The 23,241-nt window shown below is 41.1% G+C and overlaps 2 protein-coding genes across 9 annotated transcripts in view; both read right to left on the bottom strand.

Annotated features, from left to right (window-relative positions):
• LOC131462476 (large neutral amino acids transporter small subunit 4-like) overlaps positions 1-14,410 on the bottom strand; it is a 30,007-nt gene extending 15,597 nt beyond the window's left edge. For 2 of the 5 annotated variants that reach the window (XM_058633724.1, XM_058633728.1), the window contains exons 1-5: positions 14,222-14,410; positions 10,756-10,971; positions 2,939-3,149; positions 2,774-2,829; positions 2,500-2,576 (exon numbers count right to left, since the gene is read on the bottom strand). In XM_058633724.1, the coding sequence (XP_058489707.1) occupies positions 2,500-2,576; positions 2,774-2,829; positions 2,939-3,149; positions 10,756-10,915 (504 nt within the window). In that variant the 5' untranslated portion in view covers positions 10,916-10,971; positions 14,222-14,410. Of the gene's footprint in view, positions 1-2,499; positions 2,577-2,773; positions 2,830-2,938; positions 3,150-10,755; positions 10,972-11,103; positions 11,209-14,221 lie in introns of those variants that run through there. The other 3 variants (XM_058633725.1, XM_058633726.1, XM_058633727.1) reach the window with 3 other exon arrangements.
• A 4,186-nt stretch (positions 14,411-18,596) lies between these two features.
• Positions 18,597-23,241, bottom strand: part of LOC131462323 (unconventional myosin-Ic-like) — an 85,821-nt gene continuing 81,176 nt past the window's right edge. For all 4 annotated transcript variants that reach the window (XM_058633407.1, XM_058633410.1, XM_058633409.1 and 1 more), the window contains 5 exons: positions 23,077-23,212; positions 22,013-22,083; positions 21,822-21,919; positions 21,582-21,681; positions 18,597-21,158 (listed from right to left, as the gene is read on the bottom strand). In XM_058633407.1, the coding sequence (XP_058489390.1) occupies positions 21,132-21,158; positions 21,582-21,681; positions 21,822-21,919; positions 22,013-22,083; positions 23,077-23,212 (432 nt within the window). In that variant the 3' untranslated portion in view covers positions 18,597-21,131. The remainder of the gene's footprint in view (positions 21,159-21,581; positions 21,682-21,821; positions 21,920-22,012; positions 22,084-23,076; positions 23,213-23,241) is intronic.

The following is a 23,241-nucleotide window of genomic DNA, read 5'->3' as shown; positions in this document are numbered from 1 at the left end:
CAGAATTTCCCTCCTCTGAGATAAAGCAAGAGTTTTCTCAAAATACTTGTTTTTTCCTTTGTGACAACCCTTGACCCAGAGTGTCAGGAAAGGGCCAGGCAGAGGAAAAGTCTGAGGATGTCATCCACACACACACACACACACACACACATGCTCGCCCTCTCTCTGGCGGCATAAATGAAACATTTGTGGAGTCCTGCAGGGCGCAGTAACTGAGCTTCCTGTGGGTTTGAGGTGCCCCACAGCTAAAACAACACACAGTCAAAACACAGCCACACGCTGACGAGCTGTACATGAGCGGTACAGTGGCCCTGCAGCAGCATGTGTGCACATGATACAGTTTCGGCGGATGTGTGCAGGTCCAGTCTCGCCACCGAGCGAGAGCAGCTGACACCAGAGACGACAAAAACAACCTGACTAAAGACAAGGGAAACAGGTTTGGGAGGGTGGGGTGTGTGTGTGTGTGTGTGTGTGTGTGTGTTTCTCAGTAAGGGTCTCAGTAGGGCACCTGAAGAGGAAACTGCAACGCATGGGTGGGGATACACAGCCAAACACAAACACATTAGATTCCCTGTTTGTCTCCTCAGTGACTGTCTCTCCTCTCACTGTGTTTGTGATACAGTAACACACGTCAGAAACTAAGATACACACACACACTGTCTTGTGTAGGGGGAGGCGCAGACACACACTTTCACCCGCAATATACTCGAGTATGAATTGATCTTTTTTTACTGGCTTATCTGCTAAAGAGAGCACAAGTTAGTGAACATCTGTAGTAAATACTGTAAATCCAGCAGTTCCTATACCAACAACTGAGTCAGTATGTATAAGACTTTTGCCCAGGACTGTAAACATGCCAGATTGAAGCAGAAATGCTAATTTACTAAAAAAAAAACCTTTACACGCGTATGAAAGAGGCAACAGAAGAAAAAATTAACTAAATTAAATTAACTGAGCTTTCTGTCCACAGCTGTCGAGGTGCGGCTGTTAAATACTAATCAGGAAGTAAAGTTTCTGCCCTACTACAATAAAATGCAGTTTATACTTAATAATACTTATCATAATAATACATTTTATTTATTTATATGGTGCAGAAGAAGTCAGAAGTTTGTTTCCCGAGCTCTGAAAAGTGTTTGGTCATGAGTAAGGCAGGAGTATCCACGGCCCAATTTCTGCATTTCTAATGAAAACAAAGTAGTGAGGATGAAGCCTTAAATGTCTCATAAGCACAACAATAACAACCCGTCTATGTCTATGTGTATATATAGAGTATATATACAGTGATGCTGTCTGAACTACACATCTGCAGACACACACTGTGGTAATCCATGTGTGCTTGTGAGAATGAAATATTAATGAGGAGAGGTCTTTTTGGAAGAGCAGGATTAAATAATGAATGAATGATACAGATGTTCTCTCTCTCTCTGTCACGTGTCCTCCGCTCTTGTGATGCAGCACTTCATCTGACAGGCGAAGTCATCCTGACACTAGCTTTCACCCTCTCTGCCTCCCTTTGTCCAACTCTCTCTCGCTCCCTGTTGTCTAATCTGCTCAGACACTTTGTCGTTTCCTCTCCTCCAGCCCTTCACGTCCCCTGCCTTTCACCCATTTCCCCCTCACACCACATTTCTGCTCGTCTGCCGACTGTGATTTTATGTCACTTTAAAAACCAACTGCATGGATTTGGTTTTGTGGGAATACAACAAAAACAATATGTGATCAAATATGAACAATAACCATTTTAAACATGAAAATATAATCCTTGGTTGTTTAACAACAGTTGTAATGCAACATAATAGATAGCAACTGTTTAACAATAGTCGGTATCCATTATGTTGCATTACTGCCTTCTTCCAGAAATAGACTTTGATGTGCTCAAGGACGTTTACTGCCACGATATGTAACATTATAGACTCTATTTAAATCAGATTGTTTACCATGTCCATGGGAAGTACACATCTATAAGATCTACAGTTTCTGTAAGCTACGTGTTCAAGATGTCCTGTACATGACCATCAATGTATTAATGACATGAGTCTCACTTGAATGTTGCAATGAGCACCACGATTAATGAGCAGAAAGTAGGTCACAGCGTCCAGCTCAAGGAGACACTAAAGACACTCCAAACTAACTTCATGTGTTCATAATGTTACATGTTTTCATGGTCTGTTTTGTGAGCACACAGTCATGGGCCATTTTGCCCTCTCAAAGCTGTAGTATGTAACTTTTAAACCATTGTGAAGTTTGGTTTTAGTGTCTGTGGAGACACAGAGTGATGCATTTTACATTATGAAGTGAAACGGCAGCAAACTTTAGATTGTGAGGATGTTTCCTCGAGGTTCTCTGAAACATGAGGTGGAACAAATGTTGGAAGGGAACTGTAGGTTAAGAAATAAACCCCTGTTCTCTGAAACATGAGTGAGGAAGATACTGAAAATCAATGTTGAAAGGAATATGGCGCAGGCAATGTAAACAACACAGTGGCAGCAAGACACTCACCGTCAGAGAAGTGAAGGTCATACACATGCCCCCAAACCCATTCATAGCCAAGGTGAAGAAGATCAGTATGGACAGATCTGCAGAAAAGAATATCATTTCAATGACCCACACCGATGCATTCAATCTGTTGACTCAAGACAACTACCACTGATAACATCCAGTTGTGTCCCTCCTGCATGAATACAGTGTATTCTGTCTAATGCCCTGTATGAGACACATGATTTACATGTTACTAAAGTCATCTATAAGGGAAGATGTGGGTAAAAATACATACTGTTGGGATCTGTGGCTCCATAGGCAATGAGGAGGCAGGAAGAGGCAAAGCAAGCACTGAGAACACACAGAGTCACGGGTGTCAACAGGAGGAGGAGGAAAGCGTTCAATCAAACAGACTGACCACAACTGTGTGACACGTGTCAGGCTTTCTAATACATCTCACCTGCCCACAAGTCTCAGCTTGCGTGGTCCATACTTGTCCATGATGATGCCCATGGGCAGAGTTATGGCCGACAGCAAGAAGGAGCCCACGGTGAAGGCCAGGTTCAGCATCTCATCCTGGTCCTTGCAGATGGGCCAGCCATTCATCTCCAGGTACTCATCTGTGCTGGTATTTTTAGAAGTGGATGTGTTGGAGAAGCCGGAGCTGTTGTCTGGGTGGAGAGGGAAAGGACAGCAGAGCAGGGAAGGGGTCAGATCTACAAATCACAATGGACTTTCACTCAAACTACCAAGAAAGATCTCTTTGTAAAATGGGTCACATATCTATCTATCTACCTACCTACCTACCTACCTACCTACCTACCTATCTATCTATCTATCTATCTATCTATCTATCTATCTATCTATCTACCTACCTACCTACCTACCTACCTACCTACCTATCTATCTATCTATCTATCTATCTATCTATCTATCTATCTATCTACCTACCTACTGATCGATATATTTACTTGTAGAAAAAAAAGGAAACGATGATCCTGTCCAGCCATAAAAGGACCTGTTGACTTGTTGACCTCTTTAAGAGGCGAGCGGCTCGTGTAAAAGGCAGCTGACTAATAAAAGGTCAAGTAAATAAACTGGAGGCAAAACAACACAATACAAGGTAAACAGCTCCCAGAAATAGTCTCATGTGAAGCCCAGCACTGTGCAGGCGACTGTAGGAGATTTCACTCTCTTGTCAACACAGTCCACTGAGTTCATGTGGAGTCTATTTTTGTCTATCTGCTTTAATAGACTGTTCCCTGTGAGGAAACTGCTTGTACACAGACAGAGACTCCTCATTCACCTTGACTTGTTTTTGGTTAAACTACCAGGAAAACACTAGATTAGGGGGGCGGCTGTAAAACACTTAGTCATGCAAACAAAACAATGTTTGCTTGATTTCCTTGTTTGCGAGCAGCTAAAATCCCATCTGCATATACTAAACAGGACAAATCTGCTTTCTCTTTGTTCTTAAAGGGCTCTGTGCGGCGATGATGATGTGGGCCTCTGCTGAGCCAGCTTTGGCTAAATAAGGACAACAGGAAGCTATTACTTCATAATAAATGCATCTGTTTACAGAAAACGGTGCCCTTTAAGGATGTAAATAAGTGAAAGGTGGGGAGGCTTAGTGAACATCTGACTGCAGTGCAGGTTCGGTGGTGATACTGAGGGATGTGAGGACACTTGAGCTCCGGAACATTAAAAAAACAAGCAGCTGCTGAACCATGCAGAGCTGTAATGATCTAAGGGGATTTCACTGAAAGGCGCCTGCTTCTAACATGGTGCCTTTTATTCGAGTGCATCCTAATTGTAGAGTAAATCAATAGAATATTTAATGATTTAAAAAAAAACATCTTGCCACGAGATCCATTTAGTAGTTTAGTAGTAGAGCTTTCCACTGTGTCAAATAGTCTTTCTGAGCATTGAAGGTTTGCCTGGTTGTCAACGAAGGAGTGAAACCTTTTCATCCATAAATGCGCAGATCTAATGCCTCTTTACGCAATACTATAGGACAAAAGATGGGGTACAGCCTGGAAAGGTCACCAGTCCATCGCAGAGCCAACATACAGAGACCAACAACCATTCAATCTCACACCTATGGTCAGTTTAAAGTGTCCAACTCATCCAATCACCAAACTGCATGTTTGTGTGAGAGAAAGCCAGAGAACCCAGACAGAACATGCAAACTCCACAGAGAGAGGCTCTTGGTCTAACCAGGGTCTGAACCGGTGACCTTCTTGCTGTGAGGCAACAATGCTAGCCACTGCTCCTTTTTGATTTCACCAAAAAGTTGTCACTCAATTGGATTTGGGTGCACAATTAATTAAAGTCTGGGCCAATTTTCACGGCACATACTCCATCTAATGCTGGAGGAGACAAGGCACCCAAATATGATGTTCCCACAACGGAATTCATTCTCAATTAAAACTATTTCATCCAAGAGTACGTTGGTTTTTGGATGTGCCGGCTGATGGTGACTTGTAACAAAGTGCGGCATGAGACAGACCACAAGTTTACTCTTAAACACCTTTGCAGCGTTGGGAGAACATTACAGTGCGTTTATGGAGGGCAAGACATCTGCCAAACAGTTCTGAACCAGAGACCACTAAACCAAACCATGTTCATGACCAGGAAAAAGTTATCATCAAACACTTTTCCCCAAAACATCACAAGCGGTGAAACCACAATCATTTCTATTTTTAATTACAGCAATTGTAATTATGACTCCAGATTCTGACAGAATTCATCCTCTGGGGACCATGAAACTTCATGCCGGGCCATATGTGTGGAAATATTCAGTCTGGACTAAAGTTGTGTAGCGTTACCACCTGCAGAGCCACTGACATTTATCTTGGCTAAAAAAAATACAAAATAAGGGCCCTGACATCAGATTTTATGCTCTTGGTCAACAGATTGTTCTGCCAATAGGGAGGTTGAGGTTTGTTGAAGTTTGAAGTGCTGGCTGTTAGATTAACGGAATCATCAAATGACCAGCAGCAACCTTAAGTCAACACAGGAAGAGCTGTGACCACACGAGGTAACATGTGGGTATATCGACTGACTTTTAAAGGTCTACATGGAGAAACACAGGGTTTGTTGCATACCTGCTTCCCCTCACAGGTTGTTTCTCAGTCATGTCAACACTGTAAAAACACCTCCTGCTATACAGTCTGTGGTATGTTATCAAACACACCATCATTCATATGGTTCAGTGGTTACAGGCTGGTTTTCTTGACTTCCCTTTATCTGCCTATAGATTTTTACAAAACACACAGGCCTAACCCAACCAATCAGCAGCAAATAAAAAAACAACCATAGTGAGGGCTGCACCCAGACGGGGATGCAAGGAGTTCAAACAGGTTGGATGTAAAAGTGATGTAAAGTGATGCATGCTACACAGTCAGCAAAGTGTGGACACGTTTGTGAAAGGAGTGGCATGTTAACATAAAGTGTAAAACAAATCTACAACAAATACCTCACCCTTGGCTTAACCAGCACAATGCTGGGTGATGAAGAAACACCACCCTGTGCTGTGGGTCTCAGACTCAGAAAGTGTGAAGCAAAACAAGTTAAAGTTGTGTTTTTTTCTTCAAGTGTGGTTGAATGAGGTACTGACTGCGTTATAAATGCCCTCTTCACCAGGAACCAGCTTAAGACATGACCCATAATTGTCACTGAGAGCATGACTGCCAGCAGACATACATGGTACACCCATGACAGAGGGAAATAAGAATCTGTGTGATTATCACTGCTTGTTTTGGGCCAATGTTAAGAGTTGTGATTGATTGGGAAAAAAATGTTCTCACACTGATTAGAGTTGCAGTGTTGAACTCTGAATCATCAGCCTGAAGGTAACAAGCTAATATTTACAGTGGGAGACTCTGGTTAGAACACACCGAGGTTTGTTATGATCTTTCTGACATTATAATCTGGGAGATACCTTATATAATGACACACACCAGCACAGCCTGATAAAACTAACATCATTTTATTTTATCAGATTTTATGATCAGTTTCTGTAAACTTTTGAATAAATAGATAACTAAATCAGCCTGTCTGCAGAGAAGACTCAATACACAGAATCATTCTAACTAACACTTACCTCGGGCGTGTTGTCATCACCAGCCCTAACCTATGGCTTCTGGGGCAAATGCAATGCACTATTACTGATATTATTATTATGTAATTGTGGCTGCATAGCTAAACTATTATGGCTGTTGTTCTTTGTATAATTTAGTGAAAAGATGTCAAGGTAAAATTAGAGGTTTGTATCTACTTTAAACAACTCAAGGACTGAATAAGACTTAAGTGTTTTCTTTCTTTAAGGAAAGCGGGTCATACCATTGACACTGCTGCTCAGCACATACAAGCTATACAAGCTATTTTTCTTCAGTGTAACGGGCAAACACACTGAGACAACCACATCAAGTAAACATGTTTTCCAGGTCTAATGTCATGAGATGTGTGAGTGTATGTGCTGGGGACCACATGTACTCAGAATTTAGAATCCATATTGTGTCTCTTGTACGTGAATGTTGTGTAGTAGCAGGAAAACACCTGGTTCTTATCATGAGAATGTGCTGTTGCTGCTGCAGCGGGTCATGCCACTTGCTGGAAATTCTTGACACACTTGAGGATCATGTTTTTGTTGCTTCAGCCAAACTCTGCACAGACTTAATGTGCTCAAACATTTGTAGTGTGGCTAACTCAGTCCCTGGGTCAGATCCTTTTCAAGCGAGTTAGGACCACCAATCCCTCTAACAAACACTCTCTAGGGGTCACCACAGTGGATGCCCTTCCTGTGGCCGCCCTCCCATTTATCCAGACTTGAGACCATTCCATTCAAGTAGTCAGAACTCAGAATTCCAGGGTTCAGGGACGACCTCTGACCTTGAGCAACCTTACCAACCCTGACATGGGATTTCAAGATGACTGCCACTACTGCTATTTTTACAGTTAATGTTTAACCATACACGTGTTGCTACGCTGCTTGTGTGAGCCACGTCTACAGTAGCATTGTTTTCAACTTGTATTGCTAACAATGGCTAACATTAGCTAGCTCGAAATATGTTTGCGTCCATGTCAGAGTTGACGTCACTCTCAATTCCGACTTCACTGTACATGTGCTTACTCGGACATTAGCCGGTAATCTCATGGGGGAGGTGACAGGAGAATCTCCCGAATGATTTCACATTTGCATTCTCATAGGCAACCTCTCCAGACTATCTCTGGACAATCTCCAGACTCAAGTGCTCGATGGAGACAACAGCAGTTCCTGGGATTGGTCGTGTGATAGTGAGCACTATTGTACGCACTCATTAACCCTGCAGGGACTCATATCACGGCTCCTTTGTGGGATAAAAAGAGGGAAACCACAGACAGAGACATGATCAGAGGATCAGAGACAGAAAACAGCCTGTCTGATGATCACTGTGGGGAATGGACGAATGAAGCGTTATTCACACATACATCGTTTTGCTCCGTGGCAAAAGCACACACACACACATCCATTTACATAATGTAAGAAGAAATGAATTATTGTTGGTCCAGTTAAAACCAGAGTGTTAGTCCGACTGAAAATGTACTTTCTCAGTGTCTCAGAGTTGGACTCACAAGTCGGGAAATGAATAATTCATGCACACATTATACGTTTAATCTGATGCTCTGACTATGGCCCACAGTTCAAGCTTTTGACCAGACTAAGCTGTAACAAAGATGACATGAAGGCAACTGTATTTTTAGACTGACTTTGTTCTGTCAGCTTTAAGAATTGAATATTTTGAGGTAAATAATAGACAGATATTGACTTTTGCTTGACATGCTACCAAGCTTCCATTTGATCAACTGGAAAACGTAACAAAACCCTGACAAGCTGAAAAGGCGGCAGATCACCAACAAGCGTAGCACAATCAGACACTCTAAATCAATTCCCCTCGTGCGTTTGTGTGCCAGGAAAGGACATTAGTCCAATGTATTGCTTAGTTCAGCACGTTTACTATGTTGTCATGTTTTACATGACCTAGTTGCTCCTGTGACAAGAATTTGCGAAATCAGGACTCGGTGGAAGCAAAAGTCTGATTTTTTCCCCCAAAACTGAAGCAATTTTCTGACAAAAACACACACAACAGAACAATGAGTCACTGTGTGCATCAGCTCACTGCACCACCTTTGATCAGAGCAAGTCGAGGACAATAATAAAACCCAATCTGAGCCCTCTGTTGGTCTGTTGTGCAGGCGCACTTCATGGCTGCTTTCAACTCTCATTCAGAGATAGACCTGCTGCCGTCTTCTTATGCTGACTTGTTTTCCACAAGGAAATCACAGCTGTTTGATCAATATGAAGTAAAGTGAGTTGTTAATGCACAAACAGAAGTCTCTACCAAAGGTCACTGTCCTCACTGCACAATAACACCTGTGATGTGGACGAGAGCTGTGGAATGTTTGCCACGGATTGATCTGGACTGATTTCAAAGTGAAACTTGAGCACTTCTTCTGAAAGGGAGAAAAAAAAGCCTCTTTTTTTGTTGTTGATTGTGTGTGTCCTTACATCTCCATAATCCCACCACACCTACACAGTGTTTATTACCATTGAGGGTTCCCGTTAAGTTTCACAACACCTCAGAGATACTCGGGGCGTCGCTGTGCACCGTCTCCCCCTTTAACACTTGGGGGGACAAAGAAAACCTGACTCCAAACTACATGGAGATGTATGAGGCCTCTTTGCATGACAATCACAGTAGAGAAAGAAGTGGCTAATAGTGGTGCTATTACGAGGTGTGATTACAGATGGCTTAGGCAACATATTCTTGTATGGAATTAGATTAGAAAGACTGATTTAGTCATTCATTAAATATTTGATTTTATTGTTTGAAAATACACTCTGCGCTCTCTGATTCGTTCTTTGCACCGTGGTTTTTTGTTTGTGGGCGGGCTTATGAAGCTGCCTGCTGATTGGCCATTGAGTTTTGCTCAATGGACCAAAAGCCGTCACAGGTTTTTGGAGTCGCTGTCCGCCTGGAACTCGTTCCCCTAAGTTTTCTCCGCCGACATCCGACAAAATAATTGTAAATAAAATGTATGTCAGATTATAAACATTGATATTTATAATTATTTTGTCAGATGTCGACGGAGAACGAGTTCCAGACGGACAGCGACTCCAAACCTGTGTTGAATTCTTGTTGAGCTGTCACTCCAACATTCAGAGGCCAATCAGCAAGCAGCTTCCTAAGGCCCGCCCACAAAAAAAAACCATGGCGCAAAGAGCAAGTGAGGATTTTTCAAACCAAAATATACGATATTTTTTTGCTTCTTAAAAAGTGTTGTTTGAAAATACTGACACAAATCTAATTCAATGATAAATATTAAGCATAATGTAAATCAAGTGATCTGAGAGAGGACAAGACTCACATCATCCTCTAGACAATGTTTACAGCCTTGGATTAAACTGAGCCTGGCTGAAGACTTTGACCGTTCAGTGGAAAGTTCACTATTTCAGCATCGGCACCATCTGCTTACTGTGGGAGACGAAACCCAAGAAGAACCTAACACAGAGTCGGACAATAACTCTATGCCATTACGTGCGGATCATTCTAGACATGGGTGGATTTCCTCGAAATATATGAAAGGATTGTGTCGGTCCATGTAGAACTGAGACTCTGTTACCAACTTTTTAATAAGCTTTAATTAGAGTGACAAATACAGTTTGTAACATCGTATTTTTATATTAACACAAGACGTGAATTATTTGGATTAAAAATCAGTGTCTGTTTTCAGGTGTTGGGAGAGAATGATGTATTAAAGCTTCTGTGTCAGCATCAGTTGTATTTATATTGGTTTTAGTTAAACAATGGACACATTCTAGTCCAGTGTTTAAAACTGGACTAGAATGTGTTGAAAACGGCTGTGTTTAAGTCTGGATGAACAGAGACACACTTATCTGTGTCTCATTATCAATCTTACATAACAAATCCATGTTCTTAATTTTCAACATTGGTTTTTCTCGTAATGATTATCTGGACTTTTTTTTTAATCTGAAAAGTTGTTTTCAAATGAAAAGTGTGGACGTGGCCTAACTTTGACAGAGGAACGACATCCACACACACTCATCTGTTTTCGAGCTATGAGAAGTCTAATTTATAAAAAACTTTTATAACAACTAAGGCTGTGTTTGCTGTGCTCAGTACTAATGAGGTGCAGTAAAAGCAGATCCCACCCCCCCCCCCCCCCCCCCCCCACCATCGTATCCTACCCTGAACTCCCCCTCCCCCGACTCACCTGGACCTGAGCACATGTACGAGTAGAAGCCCTCAGATTTGAGCATGATGAGCAGGGATCCCCAGCCGAGCAACACGGCGGAGAAGAGCAGGTTCTCAATGACCGCCGTCACCGCCATCCACCAGCGGCGGGAGAAAGCTGTGGCCAGTGTGGGAGCCATCTCAGCGGCGTGGGGGGGTGGAGACGTACCGGCCTTACTTGAGGTGATGGAGGCTGCTGAAGACAAGAGGAAATCATTTAATATCTAAGTACAAGCTGGTGGTGATGCTCATAATCTGATAACCACATAGACAAACAATAGGATTTCACACTGAAGTTAGTTCTGAATGAATCTGCATACACACATACACTTCTTTGTTCTGCCTGCTGATGGTGAGGATGGTGAGGATGATGAGGATGGTGAGGATGGTGGAGGTTGTTGTTGAGAGACAGACTCTCACAAACAGAAAACAGCTGAGACCTTTGAGGTACACCAGAGCCTCATAAATATGAAACAGCCCCGCCCACTGACACATCTGATTGGCTCAAGGCTTTACTAGCTCCTCCCTGATTGGATGCTGGTGACATATAGCTCATGCAGCAGCTACACGTGAGGGTGATGTTGCGTTCAGAGCCTGTGTGTGTGTGTGTGTGTGTGTGTGTGTGTTTTTCTTAAAGAACCAAAAAAAAACGTTTTAAATTAAAACTGGAGAGAGTCCTGTTTGTGTGTGTGTGTGTGTGTGTGTGTGTTCAATGCCACAAAGCAAGTGTGCAAGTGTTCTGTAACACAAGCTCCAGCTGGTTTGAACCAGTGCAGCATCAGTTCCTCTCTGCTCCTGCACTCTGTGCAGCTACGTTCCTACTGTTTATCACAGTGTTTGTTCATGAATTATAATTGCACGTTAATTAACGGGACATATATCAATAATAATAATGATAATAACAACACTTTTAAAGAGTCTAGCAGGAACATGGTGTGAGGTATAAATACAAATGTCATCTAAACTGAATCATTTGCACACATTTAATTGACACTTGAATAACTAATAAGCAGTTAAAGCCATAGATTTAACACATACAAGAAATGTGACTTTGCATGTTTAATATGAAGGATATGAATCTCCTGCTGTAGTCTGAAACACCTGAGCGGAAAACTTACAGCTGCTTTTTGTTTTTTTATTCCTCTCTTTAAAAAAAATATAACAAATAAATAGTTGTTCTATGTGAGAACAGGAAGTGGATGCAAACAGTAAAAGTGTCAAAGCTGCAGAGGGAGGACATCACTGTGTGAGGACACAGAGACAGAGGACATCATTATGTCTGTCTCTATATGTCCTCACACACACACACACACACACACACTGTCGCACTGAGAACAATAACACTAAAAGGACTATATTGCGGTGAATGAAAAACAGCTCTGGAACTGGTCTGAACTGGACTGAAATCAACCCCCCTCCTCCTCCTCCTCCTCCTCCTCTCTGCTCAGAGTCAAGTCAGTGAGGAGAAAAACGTCACTCTTCCTGTTACAAGGCTTTCAAAATAAAATATCTCGACATTATTTAAGTCCTTGATTAACGTACTAATCATTATTAATCAATTGGTTGTTCTATCCATGAAGAATTACAGAAAATATAATGTAGAAGACACCAACAACACTGGCTTCGATTTTTCTGGCCGATTTTCTCTGAAAACTAAAATGTACAACAAAAAATGTGTTGTCACAGAACCGAAGATCGTCTCTTTTACTGATTGAATAAAAAAACAAATAATACACAATACTGATATTGATATAGTTTTGCTCTAAAACACAACACAAAAGCTTGAATGTGTTCAACCCAAATATTTGCTGTACATGACACACTACATCAAATCAAAACATCTGGATGTAATGACTGTGTTAATATTTTTCAATTATTGTGAATTGTTATAATTGACTAAAATGTATATTTATGGCTTTAGTATTTTATTTATTGTTAACTAATACAAATAATAACTAACTAATAATAATATCTTATATGGAAGCACAGAAGAATCAAAGTGTTTGAGTTAATGTCAGAAAAAGATTTTCTGTTCACATATAAAAACACAGAGAGAGATTTGTGTCCAAAATCACAAAGCGAGCAGGTGGGAGAGCAGAAAACAGTCCACAGTGACTCGTGACACTGCAGCAGACTGCAGTGGAGGGTTCAGCGGGAATCAATGATCAAAGTGCTTTTCATTTGTGCTCGCTTTTATTTTGAAATGCATTTCTGTTCCCGGAAGTGTAGTTCAGAGCAGCTTGACTCTCTCAGTCTGTGAGGGGGCGCTCAGCTGTTCAACATCAACAACAGTGCAGAGGAAATCACCATCTCACTGCTGAAGCCCAAACAAAGACAAGAGGTGTGAAGAAGACGACGAAGAAGATGAAGAAGAAGAAGAAGAAAAGGAGGAAGACTGACAACTGTAAACACGTCCAGGTGAAGGAACCTGGTCTGTTGTGTTGTTGGGTTCACTTCACTATAACAGCTGAACTTTCTCTCTCTCACACACACACACACACACACCTGGACTGACGTCACAGCAACAACATTTACCCACAACAATGAAACCAGTAATGACTTTCAATATTGTGTCTGCACACACACACACACACACACACACACAAACACACACACACACACACACACACACACACACACACACACACACATATACAGTGTGTGTGTGTGTAGGCTGCTACATGAACAAAGACAAACTTAGTCATATAAAGAGTTCAGATCTTTTTCTTTCTTGCTTTGTCTCTGTATCCACTTGTGAAACATTATATGTAGACATTGAATAGGAAGACAGTTGAAACAGTTATTTATACATTGATTGATTGGAGAGTTAAACCAAGTTTGGATTTCATTTACAGAGGTTTAGTGAGATGGAAAACCCAAAAGGAATCAGTTTGTTATAGTGAAGTCACTATTGCAATGAACACGTTATTGCTTGGTAATAACAATGGAAAATGTGAATGGAACAAAGAAAGAGGGACTTTAACTTTGACTTTTTTGCACGTGAAAACAAAAAAACACTGACACTTAATAACAACATGGTGTTATTATTATTATAATAACATAATGTCATTATTGCCTCATTTCTACCACTGTTATTATCAAAGCTATAGCGAGTGCAGTAGAAATCCTATTATTTGTATACATTGTAAACACGCTGTTCATGTGCTCATTGATCATATACATGTCAGATAGGCTGATGACTGACAGTGACATTCAATCAACAAAGGCCCGCGGACAGCGACGTGTTGTCCTTCACTTCACAGCCTCCGATGACTGAATGTCAGCTTCACTGTCACACTGTGACACGTTGTCATGGTGGTTCTCTCCGTGTCCTAAAACATGACTCAGCCTCTCTGCACCTCCACACAGAGGGTGTCATCATCCTCATCATCCTCATCCTCATCATCCTCATCATCATCAGCAGCAGCAGCAGCAGCATCTCTTACCTGTGAGAGCGGAGGCAGCGGGAGAGAGAGGGACGGGGACAGACAGGGACGGGAGTCAGATCCCGGCTGTGCAGCTGCAAACACCGCAGACCAACAGCAGCAGCAGCAGCAGCAGCAGCGGCAGCAGACGTCAGTCAGAGCAGGATTCCTCCTGTGATCTTCTCACTGTCTTAACAATAATTCCACCCTCATCCCTCATCGCCGCTGCTTTTTATAGCAGCGCAGGAGCGACGCACACAAACAACAGCGGCTCCTCATTGGCGCAGAGGCTGAGCGCAGCAGCCAATCACAGAGCTCCTTCTGATATTACAGTACATGTGTGATGTTTCTCAATGTGCAGGAGAAAACACTTGGATCAGCTGATCATTCTTTGAAACAACAACACTGTAAGAACAAGGCACAACAACACACACACGTGGATGACAACATACAGGTGCCAACACACAACATACACTCATACACATACACACAAAAGAGGAACCGCAGTTCACACAGCGAGTCAACATTCAGCTTCTGTCAGCAGTTTTAAACATGGTCATAATGTTTCCTTTATAGTATCATATATATTAGCAGGAGCATGTTTTGTAGTAAAAAATATTTTAGATCCTGATATTAATTTGAATTGTGATGTAACAGAAATAATGTTTATTATACTATGATATTAAAACGGCATCTGGATCCTGCAGAACAAGCACACAGAGGTTAATAATGACGCTTTTCCACAACACAGTTCCAGCACGACTCAACTCTACTCGGTTCGGTATCGTTTTCCATTACGATAGTACCTCCTCAATGTGGGCGGAGTCAACACAGCCCAGCTGCATGAAACTGTCCTGACTTTGTTTTTATACGCGACACAAACACACAGACGAGTGACTTGTAAAGCAGTTGTTTTCAGTGCAACTGAATCGTTCTAAATCACAGACTCCGCCTCTCACAGAACAGGTTGTGATTCAGCAGTGATGTCACAAAATACACCAGACGTTTCCACGTTTTCAGGATTCCTGCTCTACAGTTCGGGATTATTCAGTTTGATTCTTGTGTCAGACGTTGCGCTCATGACTCGTCCAGTGACGACACTCTCTGACCAATCAGTGGCCGGCGTTTTCTATCGGCTCAGCTCACTAGGAAATAAAAAAAGTACCAGCTACTATCACTCATGGAAAAGTAAAACAAACAAACAGTTGAGTCGAGTTGAGCTGGAACTGTGTAGTGGAAAAGGGCCATGACAATACCAGGTCTGGATCTGGATCTGGATCCTGCAGCCCTGCAGAGCGAGGACAGAAAGTTTGATAATAATTTCTAACGCTATTTCCAGCCTGGTAATAACACAATTAATCATGTGGTAATAAAGAGATATTACAGGAATATATACATGTTTATGAATGAAAAATGTTATAAAAGATGAAATAACATGGTATATATCACTTCCCTATTATGAGAGTTATTATTTATTATTAATTTTGATGTTAAATGTCAGCGGTTCTTAAAGAAATGTGTAAAAAGTTTCCGGGAACGCTTTAATATAAAAACTAATATGTTCATCGTGACTCTCCTGCTAATCTTCTAACCTCAAACACAACGCTGTGTCTTTAGGTTAAATTTGCATTTTATAATCTGAAAGAGTTTGTAAATGACTTTCTAATCCAAACATGTGTCAAATCATTACAAACAGAAACACATGAGAAGTTCTCTTGAATATTTGAATATTGTCCTTTGTCTTGTACGTGATGAACAGTGAAAACTACGGTGGCCCTTTAAGGACAGAAACACGTGTTACGATCTTAATCTGGATCCAAACCTATCTTTGTTGTGACTTCACAGATTAATGAAGAAACTTCTCCTCGACTCAGCAACTCTGACTGTGAGGAACGTGCTGTGTGTGTGTGTGTGTGTGTGTGTGTGTGCGTGCGCGTGCATGCGTGTGTGTGTGCGTGTGTGTGTGAGCTACAGCGTCCCATCTGCACGTGCTGTGACTCACTGAATACTTTAACACTTCATGCCAAACCTGTAATTCCTAGAAATACAGGAGAGAGGGAGGAGAGGAGAGGAGAGAGGGAGGAGAGGAGAGGAGAGGAGGAGAGGGTGGAGAGGAGAGGAGAGAGGGAGGAGGAGAGGGTGGAGAGGAGAGGAGAGAGGGAGGAGGAGAGGGTGGAGAGGAGAGGAGAGAGTCTGTGGTTGAGTGAACAAAACAAAGCGCAGCTGAAAATGAAAACCACTGCAGGAATGACCTCAGACCAAGGGCGACACCTGCTGGCTGACTGTGGAACACCTTATATTTGAAAACTGTAAAGCAGGTGATCCTTCAACTCTGGAAAAAACAAAACAGCAGCAAGTGAAACTCAACATAAAAACATATACAACAAGAGTTGTTCACTTTAAACCTGTTTTAAACCTGCCTATGTGCTTCATTGTTTGTTTGTTTGTTTGTTTGTGTGTTTGTTTGTTTGTTTGCTTGCTTACATGTGTTGACTCTGAAATGACTGGAGACAAAGATGTATTTATTTATTATGATTTTTGTTTATTTAGCATTAACATGTTTGACTTTAGCTGGCAGCACACGGCCACGTGGAGGGGAATTGGGCAGGAACTCAACCACCAAGTGCTGCCCAGTGTGTTCACTACTGGTGTGTACAAATGATGGAGGTATGGAGGTGTCAATCTCTTCATGGTGTATAATATTATATTATACATAATATTATAATATAATATTATATTATAATATTATATTGTGTGACTGAAACTTGGCTGCATGTTAGTGAGTCCACTACTTTGTCAGAACTTGCTCACAGCCGCTAATTTGTGCAGCGATATATCAACGAGCTAAATAATGAAGATTTCATTTGATTTAATTTTCAAAAACTGCTCAATACATTGTATACGCGATGTGACATTTGTGTTATAATACTGTAAATAATGCACTGCTAAACTTCACCAAAACAAAATGAGGAAACTTATTTCCACACATTTAGGCATTTGAATATGGAATAAAGCAGCGGAGTCAGTCAGAGAAAAGGGAACATGATGAGATTCTAGTATGCCCCGTGTGGCTAACACAGGTACTGTAGATTATGTATATTATTAACATTCTTATTAGTAAGCTGGGAATTGCATTATACTAAATTATATATATATATATATTATATATATAACTAAATTATTATTACCACACTATTGTAATTTAAAGTGTTGCCCCTTTTCTTTGTTTGCATTTTGCATGAAAACCAAGTAAAATCACTTTGTCTTACAATTTGGTACGCCCTCATGTGGATAAAACGGGTAATGCAGATATAAATCTCAAATTAAAGGCTGGAAAAAACAGATCAGATCAGGTGGTTAAGAAATGAGGGAAAAGTCAAGTAGCTTGATAAAAAGAAATACTTATATATATAAGTATATAAATATAACCTGTATACATTTTTTTCCAGTATCTATATACAATATAGCAGATAAAACACAACAGACACTCCTCATTTTGTATTTACCTTTCAAATTTATTCTTTGAAATCTTTAGTATCTTAGTGTGCTGGCATAATTATACATTGGTTTGGTGTATTACAGTAAGTCAGGACAGAGGAGTGCAACAGTAAATCAACAGATGAACATGGTGTTTGGTTTGAATAAAGCTTATATACACACACACGCACACACACACACACACAGACAGACACACACACACCTGTTGTATTGCTATCCAACAAGAAACGTGAACAACTTAATGAACAATACGAAAAAAAAAGCTTCTTGTCTCCAAACGCGGCTCGATTCTCTCATTCACAACACAAACACACACACACAAACACAGACACACACAAACACACACAAACACCGTCATTCAAATCAAACACAGAATCAGTTTAAATCAACAGGGTCTTTGGCGACTAGAAGTTCTGCCTCAGCATATTGCACCCGCCTCACCACACAGAGAAACCAGGTTTTCACCATCACTCTTTGGTCTCGCCTGCAGGTTTGAGAAAGAGCTTCGAGCCAAGTTAAGACAGTGGAACTGATGAGTTGGACTAAAAGTTATTTTATTGCATTAATATTTTACTCTTGTTGTGTTTTAATGAAGTTTTTTTAGATGTTTTCTTGCCATAATAAAATTGGATCAGAGCAAGCAGTTCTTAAAGGTCCAGTGCGTAAAATTTAGGAGGATTTAATGATAGAAACGACATTTAAAACTCCAAATCATATTTGTGCAAGTTTGTACTGGCTTTAAAGCAGAAGTCCACACTGACTTTTATTTAATCTCATTATATCAAGTTATAATGAGAACTGTCCCACCTCCACCTCCACCTACAGAGTATAGACAGAATATAATACTAAACATGATCGTTAGCTATTGTCTTAAACAGTGAGCAATGTTTTTATAATAATAATAATAATAATATTAGCTCAGGTAATGTCACACTTTTACATGTATTTAACATAAAATGATATATACACATATATATTTATAAGCATGTTTTAATATTATTTAATTTGTGATTTTTGCATCATAAATGCTTTTATTTATTGTCAACTGTGAAGTCTGTAACACTTTTACTTTGAAAGTCTGTGGAATGTCATCATGAATATTGTTATTGCGTTATTGTGATGGAATATTGTGATATCATTTTAAGTTAATTTACCACATAGTTGAACTATTGTCCCCTCATGTCCAGATCGGACACTCGTTGCCCCAGGTGGTTTGAGTATGAGACCCCTGTTTTAAAGGTGCATTACAACACTTATTTTGCCCCCATGAGGAATTCTAAGACACTCCCCCACTCTCTCACACCAACCAGAACTTATTTTTTTGCTTTTTTGAAATGGAAGCTTACGTCGCTAAAAAAGAATGACTCCATCCACATAAACCTGAGAGTGGGAGAGTTGTTTACATCCTTTCTGGTGTGTGAAGGCCACCGTAGTTCCCTGACGTGATTAGGAAATGGAGGGGTGAGTCCTCTGTCTGTTGCATTCTGTTGTCTCACCATTAGATGTCACTAATTCTTACACACTGGACACTTAAACCAAAGCTAATCATCTCCCGACTGGATCTAAAACTATTTCTTTTAAGAAAGGTCGTGACCCATGACTCTTTATCCTCTGCCTTTGCCCTCTTCTAAATCACGTTATGGTCTCAGCTCTGTCTCACTGGCGTACAAATGTAAAAAAACTATTGACATACATGCGATAATAAACAAAGGAAATGATGGTCTCAGGTGAAATTTAATGGAAAACATTGGTCAGAGCCTGGTCAGAGGAAGCTGCACCACCAGTCACCACAGAGACTGAAAGCAGGCAGGTCAGGTTAGAAGCAGCGAGGATGATGGGAAGAGCGGAGGAAACACACAGGGATGCAGCTTTCCTCTCTACATTCACCTCCATTCACTCGTGCATCAGGTGATGAGAAGCTGTTCAGACGTTGTTAGAAGTTAGAAAGAAATCAGTCCAGACAAGACAAAGGCACAAACACCTGGTGTTGAGGCAAATGACGCTGCGTCCATCTTTCTTTGCACAAGTCCTTCTCATGTCCTCTTCCTCTCACACCTCCTCACTTTCTTTGTTCTTTTTTGCAGTGTTTTCAGAGAATACGTTGATTATTTTAAAGGGATATTTTCGGGTTTTTTTTAACGTGTGGCTGTATGAGGTGCCGACACAATATATGCAAACACGCTTGAGCTCTCACTGAAAACTAGATTTTAGCCTCTTATCAAAAGGCTTGACAGTTAAAATCTATGCCTGATTAAAGCTGCAGTAAGTAACGTTACACACTGGAGCTTTAAGACTGTACCTACAAATATGTTTGTTGTTTTATCTCAACATTAGACTTCTTTTCTGACTAAAAACTAACGTTTGTGCACTCTCTCACTCTCTCACACCAGAGTCCACAGAGAAAATCAGTGTTTTTAGCTTACGAGGACACAGGGGCTGCAGGTCTGCTGCTGCTGCTGCTGCCTCTGTTTTATCAGTTTGAAACACCAAACTCATAAAAAACAACACATTTACACTTACCCATGGAGGCAGCAGTGGATCAACAGCTCCAGTGAGCCGTGATAAATGAACTGATTTACTTTACGGGGTTTGGTGTGAGGGACGTGAGCGGTTTACAAAGCAACACAAACTTCACTCTCCAGTCAGGAAACATATTCTTAAGATGTCGCAGATTTAAGAGGACGAGCATTTTATTGCTTTAGTTCTGTGTCCCCGAGCTCAAATACACTTTAAAAAACCTCTCTTTAATGTAGTGAATCACTTTGTGATCTTCTATACAAATCTATCAAATCCATCCAGTAGTACGACCAACTAGTGATGTCCATGTAGTGAGCCAGTCCGACTCCACGTGACCATTGAACTGAAATGTCCTCGTCCCTGAACGTCTCCACAGCTCTACATACTGACACACCTTCACACTTGTGTGACACGTCATTCACCTCACAGTTAGACAAGTACAGCGTGAGCGAGACAATCACGTCTTCTAGTAAAGCAGGAAAAGGAAATGACGACAAACAACAAACAACAATAATCTCCTCCTCATTCGTGTCTCGACTTCAGACTCTTCCCTCGTCATTTTCTTGGTCATGTTCCCACGAAATAAAGCACAAAATACACGCGCGGCGCATGAAAAACGCACCAAAAATATCTGTTATTCCTTGGCCTCACATATAAAAATCAGAATATTCAAACAGCAACAGTATTAATCCCCAAAAATATAATATATAAACATAAATATATTGATTAGTTTTGCTGGATTTTTTTTTTTCTTTTCTTTTTTTTTTTTTAATTGGAAGCATGTGACACCTGTGCAGTGACAGCTGGCATCTGATTGGCTTAGGTAGAGCAGGGTCTGGAGGATGGGAGAGGTCAGGAGTACGACGGTCCTGGTGTGTGTGTGTGTGTGTGTGTGTGTGTGTGGTCAGAGTGGCCATCATCTGGAGTTGAGTCTGGGAGCCGTCTGGAAGAGATCCAGGAGACAAATGTCACGTTAGTGGTCAACACAGTATCTCAAGCATTAGTGGACTAGAGCTGAAACCATTCATCAACAAATCAGTTTTCAGTATTGAAGGATCAGCCTTGCTATTAAAGCAGATGTTCTTATGTGTCATGTGACAGGAAGAGGGCAGCATTACACCTCTCAGCATAGAACCAGGTAAGAAAAACAAGAATTCCATTTTCAAACGAACATGTCGTTGTGTGGATGTTGCCTGAGTCTCAGTAAAGTCTTAACAGACACCCTCACATTAGAATGTATATGCATTCTAATAGAGCAACACTGTTGCATCACAGCTGTGATAGGCAGCATCATTACAGTGTTACTGATAGATGAATCATGATAAGCTTAATCAATCAGCTGATGAAGAAGAGTGAAGCCACTCACCACAGACAAGTGTCCATTCTTTGCCTTGGCCACCAGTAGTTCTGATCCCGGTGTGAAGTCTATGATTCCCTCTTTGCCCTGAGCTGCTGTAAACTTAATACTGGAGAAGCAGCAGAGGGACAGTCAGACACGTTTACTGGACGTCCAGTTAAATACTTCATGTTCTTAAAGACACTTTTTTACAGTGTTGTTGTCCTATCCTCAGTCCATCATGACACCACTAACTGCTCTGCCTCTCACCTGCCCTGGTTGATGTTGATGCTGTTGACTTTCTCGGCGCAGATTGCGATCTTGGTCAAGGTCTCGATCACATGGTCACTCTGCAAAACGACGTCTCCCTGTGAAGAAAAGCCGTGGAAGTGACGCACAGTTAGAACTCAGACACTCATAAACAACGAGTGGAGACGAGCGGAGATGAGTTTTTCCTTCACCTTTTGTTTGTTGTCGTCGCTGGGAACATGCAGAACAAAGAGGCCGTCGCTCAGAGAGCTGACGGAGATCCCTGCAGGAGGAGGACAGTCACAGCTTTACATTTGATGCAGATACATAAACTACATCGTGGTCCTTTACATACTTTTTGTTCACTTTACATGCTACTGAAATATTCCACTCACACAATATAGAGCTACTGAATCTGCATTTTGTAAATAACAGCACATGACTACACTGTAGGAGGTCAGGATTCACTGCCTCTGCACTGCCCCCTACAGTCCATATTAGTACTGCACGTTCAGATTATTCAAATATATTTGTGGATATTAAATTTAAAAATCCAAATCACACACTCTATTTGATAATCACCCACATTTAAACTCCACCTTTAAAGTTATTATGCTATTTATTACCAACCTCACTGTGACCATTACGGTATCAAAAAGAAAACAAGGCAATATCATAGGAGTGACCTTGGTTTTTAGAGCTGATTAATCTGTCGATTATTTTCTCGAGTAATCGATTAATCGTTTGGTCCATGAAATATCAGAAAACCTTAAAAAATGATTCACTTGATTTCTTTGTTATCCAGAGCAAACGAAATGAAAAAAATACTCTGAAAACAATCGGAAATCTTGTTTTAATCATGAAAAAAGCTTCAGACCGATGAATGGATCGAACAAAATAGCTGTCAATTCATTTAGTCATCGATTACTTGATTAATTGTTTCAGCTCTACTTGGTTTTGTTATCCATACACAGAGAGAATACACTGATGTTTATTTTTGCAAATAAAAATGTTTTCTTTTGGTGTGTGTATGTGGACAGGGGTTCGGGTTGGGGGGGTCTGGTTTGTCTTGGAAACAGTGTGTGTGTGTGTGTGTGTGTGTGTGTGGGGGGGGGGCTTCAAAGAAAGACTGCTCTGTGAGGTCATTCACGTACAGAATGTCCACATATAGATGTGCGACCTCCAGGTAAAACTGTGCTAAACACAGCAGCTTAATTACAAGTTAATATCCACTCAATCAAAACAATCTCCGTCTCAGGGAATGTTGACCTCTGACCTTTCAGAGAAGTGTAGTCAACGCGCTGCTTGACTTTGGCCTCCTCTATAACGACGGCACAGTTCCCGGTGAGGACCAGCTGACGGGGCCGAGCTTTGTAGCCTTTCCTGTCGTACTTGGTGACGGGCACCGCGTACTGGGAACAGAGCGCTGAGGGTCAGATGA

The sequence above is a fragment of the Solea solea genome, chromosome 7 (assembly GCF_958295425.1).
Source record: "Solea solea chromosome 7, fSolSol10.1, whole genome shotgun sequence".
NCBI lineage: Eukaryota > Metazoa > Chordata > Actinopteri > Pleuronectiformes > Soleidae > Solea > Solea solea.
This window is presented reverse-complemented; position numbering and strand designations above follow the sequence as displayed.